This window comes from Pagrus major, chromosome 3 (assembly GCF_040436345.1).
Source record: "Pagrus major chromosome 3, Pma_NU_1.0".
Lineage (NCBI taxonomy): Eukaryota > Metazoa > Chordata > Actinopteri > Spariformes > Sparidae > Pagrus > Pagrus major.
Genome location: NC_133217.1, coordinates 10,588,718 through 10,594,763, shown reverse-complemented (window position 1 = coordinate 10,594,763; position 6,046 = coordinate 10,588,718). Strand labels below are relative to the sequence as shown.

The window sequence follows — 6,046 nt, the reverse complement described above, 5'->3', positions numbered from 1 at the left end:
AGTGCATGTATGTGAGAGAGAAGGAGCGAGTGTGTGTGGTGAAGGTAGATGCATTTATGCTCTATCAAGGCTTTCTATTTATGATTTTATAGTAAAAAAACACTACATGTTTTAGGTTTATGTGATTGTGTGACACTCCAACTGTTATCTCCCTGTCTTAGTCTGCCCCCCTGTGGCCAGCTTGAGGTATGACATTTTTTTCCATTACTGACCTCACCTGTATTTCCTTGAGATAAGGGCTGCACGATATGGTAAAAAAACAAAAGTATTTGAATTATTTTGTCAGATATCAAGATTGTGATCTGATTCATGATTAATGGGAATGATGGTTGTTGCATCAAAATTTTCATTTTCACTGAAAAAACGATCGTGTTTTCTTAAATTTGGAGGTTTGTAGGACAGGGCAACTCTACAGTAGCACTACAGTACTTCATTATGAGGCTGTTGTGTCACAGATTTTGCCTTTATCAAAAAATTGCCGCTTCTGTGATTGGCCATATTATGATTTTGATAATGTTTCAGTTAATTGTGCAGCCCTACATGGGATTTCAAGGGTAACTCCACCAATTTTACACATTATTGTGTGTTTACAGGTCTTGGGGAGTAATACCGCATATGTGAAAAAAGTAGTATAAAGCCTTGTGTGGCTCCAGAGGAAGCTGCATGTATGTTGCATTGTGGGTAATGTAGGCACCAGGTTTTGGAAAGGAAGAATTCGTGGCATAAAAAAGGTGATATCTCTGGTTCTGCTGCATCGATTTTTATCTTTTGTTTTTAAACTGTCCATACCGAGTCCTAGACCAGTGTACCATTTTTCAAAACATAGCACCTACATTACCCATAATGCAACTTAGCCACTGAGTGACATCAATGGAGGCAATTTTTAGATTACACGCAGCTTCCTCTGGAGCTACAAAAAGCTTTATACTACTTCTTCATATACGCCATAGTACACCCCAAGACCTGTAAACACACTTCATTGTGGAAACTTGGTGTCGTTACCCTTTAATTCACAAAGCACACCAATGACTTTGACTGCCTTTTTGTTTTTTTTAATCTGATTAGATTTTCAGTCATTTCTGTTGCACCTTGTCTTCTATTTTCTTTGTTGGCATTTTATTTTTGTTAACTGATCAACTGTATTGCAAAATAGTGTTACTTTATGGCATTTTTCTATCATGATAAGTGAGAATATAATTTGATATGACTGTCAGTTGTTGATAATCTGGTTAGACTTGCACTAGAGCAATTGTTTTGCATTATACTACTGAAAACTGAAGGGGGCAGGAGAGCTGTACTGGTGAGTTTGAAGGGATCGGTTCACTATATGTTGGGCATTAGAAACTAATGTAACAAATCCACAACACTGGAATAACAATAGACTGAAATGCATATTTCTTTAAAGCAACATACTGACAATTAACTGGTGATTATATCATCAAATGCCTGTACATGTGGCAGAACCAGAACTGTGTCTGCATGCCTCTGCTGATCATCCCAGAGCCATTACTATCGAGAGAAAAAAAGGTACAAATCAGCTGTGACGGTACTGACATCAGCCTTCATGCAGGGCTAGTTGCATGGCCTCTTGTGAGACTTTGGCCTGATCAATCCTGTCTCTCTTTCTGAGTTATATTTAACACAATATTGTTTACAGCAATACCTGTTCTATTTTACTGTAAGTCAGGAACACTAATTATTATTTATTGTGATTTTTCTTCTTTTTATTTATGTTAACTGTTCTATTTTATGAAAAGGCTACTTGAGTTGCAGGTAGTGAGTACTGTTCGTGAGGAGCAGTCTCTTTATCTCTAATCATGAGAATAATTCAGCAATAATCATCTCATCTAACCCGGCTCTGAGTTCGGGGGTAACAACAGCACTTTTCCGTGTAGTTTCGCTGTCTATTAATGTGACTAGTTGTGTAGCATGAATATTTTCATCACAATAAAATGTGCAAGATTTTTTTTATCATTTCTCGAGTTCTGTGGCTTTTCTGTACCAACAGCTGTATTTGAGTTCAAGTTAGTGTGGTTAAATATATGAAGGCAGTCCCAAATGAAGTGTCTCGTTTGCAGTGATGGAATGTTGGAACTAAGTACATTTACTCAAGTACTGAACTTAAATACAACTTTGAGGTACTTATACTTTATTTGAGTATTTTAATTTTCTGTTACTTTATACTTCCACTCCACTACATTTTGAGGCAATTGTTGTACAGTTTACTCCACTACATTTATTTGTTAACTTTAGTTACTAGTTACTTTGCAGACTGAATCAGAGCCAAAGCAGCACATTATTAAATACATTTATTTTATGTGGAATTAGATAAAAAAAAATAACAAACACTGATTCTGATAATCAGAAAAATGCTGAATATCAGATCTGATAATTGACCAGGTCGATGATGCCAAGTCAACGTCAGTTTATACATACACGTTAATATATCTTCAATTCACTTTTACTTGTAGTTAAAAGTACATTTATTGCCAGAAAATTACTTTTAATACTCAAGTACATTTCATACGGGTCACTTTCACTTCTACCAAAGTATTTGATCACGATATCTTTACTTTTACTCAAACATGACTTTTGGGTTCTTTTTACAACACTGCTCATTTGCAAGTTAGCCTGTTTTTATCGGATATTTAGGAAACAGTTTGTTTTATGTCAATCCGTCAAATTGTTTTGGTGTTTTTTAGGGCTGAGCGATATGCAGAAGAAATCATCTTTCAATTATTTTGACAGATATTGCAATGGAGATATGAGTCACATATTTGTGAGAATGGTATTTCTTTCAATTTCACTGAAAAACAATACAGAAAAGATAATTTTACATAAATACATTGTGATTTTTGCAGGGGTCTGTACCCTTAAAACTTTAGACTGGTATGTAGTGGCACATTTTACCTTCATCAAAAATCTGCAGCTTAGATACTAATTAGATACTGCCATTTGTCTTATTGCATTTTTGATAATATTCCAGTTAACTGTGACGCCCTAGTATTTTTTATTAAGCAACAAAATGTACAAAAGGTGACAAGTCCAAAAAAATGACTCTTTAAAGTGAACAATAGGTGGAGATGCACACAAAGGCAACTGTCTTATTGATCACTGTAAATATTTGAAGCTACAGGCAGTTACAGAAACTGTGCCAAATACAATATTTGATAAATCATCCATTATCAGTCTGTCTCAACAGTGCAGAACAGAAATGACATCATTTCAATACTTTGATGGGGCAGATTTAACTTTAACAAACCTGCGGTAGCCCTCAGCTATAACCAAGTTTAACTGAAATATTACTTCAAGTTGTAATTTATTTAATGTTGTGCTTACACCAAAAATCAATCAAATCAATTATTAGGCTACAATCAATTTTAAAAATCATGCGGAATGAATACATTTCAGGCGCCTTATAGAAAAAAACGAATTTAATTCGTATCCAGGTTTAGAATAGTCCAGACAGATATTAGAATATAGTTTCATACAGTTTTATTTTTGCATTAGTGGGAAAAATACTTTGTAGTCATAAATTATAAAACAAAAAACTGCTGAGTAACGAAAAATGTCTTTAAAATGTCCTGTTTTATTCACGAATTTATGACGAGTCATAATCTGACTGACAAGTGGAAATAAATCATAGTTTAGTGTTGTAACCACACATATTTTTAAATAGCCTGTAACGACATGGCATAACATCTTATTGAATATTAGCGAGATGATGTCAAGAACTAACCCGCAGAATCATATAACAGCCACTTGTTTAATCAGAAACAGGAATTAGTGTCTCTAGAATAAATTAGGGCGCACAGTATGTCCTCAAACAACACAAGTGTGATAAACTGTAGAGTAAAAATTTATTTTTAAAGAAGGCTACATGTAACATAGATGAGGTAAGGACACATGTGTTCATCCACAGCTGAAGTTCATAAAGTGCCATCTCAGTTTTTAAGTGTCCCAGAAACACACTCCATCAGGCTGGTGCAGTGTGATCAAATGCCCACGTGTTGCTCTGCTCGCGCTCAGCTTTGTAAACTACTCCACCGCTCTCTATCCCTCGGTGGTTTGGACAGTCTCACGCACGTGTAGCCCGGGAGACTGGCTCGGGCTCCCGGAGAGGCTATTGTCCGTGTCACTGCTCCCTTTCCCGACTCCCGGCTCCCCGCCGTCCTCTGAGCCGTCCGCGGTGTGCGTCCTCGCGTGTTTGCTCAGGTGGTCCGAGCGCATGAAGCGTTTGTGGCAAATGGCGCACTCGAAGCGCTTCTCCCCGGTGTGCGTGCGCAAATGCCGCTGGAGCTCGTCGGAGCGCGTGAACCGTTTCCCGCAGAAGAGCCAGTTGCAGACAAACGGCCTCTCCCCGGTGTGCCAGCGCAGGTGAGCCTTCAGGTGAGAGGTCTTGCCGTAAACTTTACCACAGCCCGGGATGTGGCAGCTGTGCAAGCCCCTCCGCCGCGGGCTCGTGCCCCCCTGGCCGAGGCTGTCAGCCTCCTGGCAGTTGGGACAGTCGCACGTGGCTCTGCCCGAGTAGCGCCGGGATGAGGAGCGGGAGGATGCGGGGAGAGAAACCACCGGGACCGGGTTTCCTGTCAGCGCAGGTGCCCCCGTCGTCTTTGACTCTGTGTAGGGAGCCGGGACAGGTGACCTGAAGCCGTCAAACAGGTGCTGTGCGGCGGGGAGCAGGTGCTGAGATGCTCCGGGGCTGAAGGCTGAGCTGTAGTCAGTGCTGTACCCGTTCAGAGGAGAGGGTAACCCGGCCGGGCTCTGTGTGTCCACCCAGCTGGTCCCCATGTCCCACCAAGCAGCGGAGCTGTTACTGACATCTCCCATGGGCTTGAACCAGGAGTCATACGGGTGTGCGTGCATCCTCGGATAAATCCCAGCTATGCTCTCCACCGAGGAGGGGAATTTGGTCAGAAACATGGACCGCTGTGTGTGCGCTGGATCGGGAACAGAGCTGTCCGATGGCGCAGCGGTCTGGTACATCGAATAATCATTTCCAAAAGGAGAGCTGGCAGTGGTCACCGAGAAAGCGCTGGAGGTCTCCGTCAATCCAGCCCCGCTACTCCTGGGGTTTCCAGGGGGAACTCCAAGCGAAGTGAAGCAGGCACCCAGGCTGCCGGCGCTCGGGGCGCCTCCCCTCCACGGATGGAAGCCCTTCACGAAACCCGGGGCTCCATCGGAGAGCGCAGGGGAGCATGAAGGGCCGGGGTCACCGATTCTGCTGCAGGTGGCGGCCAGCATGGCCAGCGGTGTGCTGCCCAGCCGGGGCTCCTCCTGTGGGGGGGACACAGACATTTAGACCTGTCGTATACATGGAGGGCAGCCTGTAAACGTAATGTGTCGGGTGTTCTGTCTGCGCAAAACCTGCACACGGATCAAATTCAAGTCCTGTAGATTAATAATGTGTAATTGAGTTTTACAAGAAGTGCGTCACTGATTTGGATCAAGCTGAGACGACGGAGGAGCGCCTCTAAGTGTTTTGTGACACTGCAGCAGATAAACTTTTTCATATGATGAGTAAAAGCACTTCACCGACATGACAGTGTTTCTAAAATCAAATGCACAACTGTGTAGCCTCCTTCACTTTAACAACACGCATTTACTCTTGATATATTATCGGTTTATTAGGCTATTACATTATCATGTTGGTTGTTGAGATAAAATACTGTAAAGTACGACGAAGTGTGTTCCTTGAATACCACAGACACACTGAGCCCTTTATGGCCATTATAGTCACTTTAAACCAACATTTTAGCAACTGCTCGAAGAAAAAAAGTTTCATAAAATATATATAAATGTAAACTTACCCCGAGCAGTGTAGCAGCCATGGTCTGTGCTGTGTTTCTCGTCGTCTGACTGTGTGTGTCTGTGTGCGGTGACTGGATGCGATGAGTGTGTGTTTCCTCCCCGGCTGCTTTAATAGTTGTAGCTTCTTCGTCGCTTTGAAGTGCCGCTGAGAGCCCGACGACCAATCAGAGAGCAGCTCCACACAGTCTCTAAACATTCTGCGCTCGAGGTCGTCGTAAATCACCGGAGCGAGGTC

General features: G+C 42.0%; 1 protein-coding gene across 1 annotated transcript; it reads right to left on the bottom strand.

Annotated features, from left to right (window-relative positions):
* Positions 1 to 4,053: 4,053 nt before the first annotated feature.
* sp8a (sp8 transcription factor a) lies at positions 4,054 to 5,831 on the bottom strand. Its single transcript, XM_073462787.1, has 2 exons — positions 5,811 to 5,831; positions 4,054 to 5,277 (listed from the first exon to the last, which is right to left on the bottom strand). Exons 1-2 carry the CDS (start codon positions 5,829 to 5,831, stop codon positions 4,054 to 4,056), a joined length of 1,245 nt encoding a protein of 414 aa, XP_073318888.1.
* Positions 5,832 to 6,046: the final 215 nt, after the last annotated feature.

Coding starts and splice junctions, on each gene's coding strand:
- sp8a (XM_073462787.1), bottom strand. CDS start 5,831: ATGGCTGCTACACTGCTCGGG. Junction 5,278..5,810: donor TGGCTGCTACACTGCTCGGG/GTAAGTTTACAT, acceptor TCCCCCCCACAG/GAGGAGCCCCGGCTGGGCAG.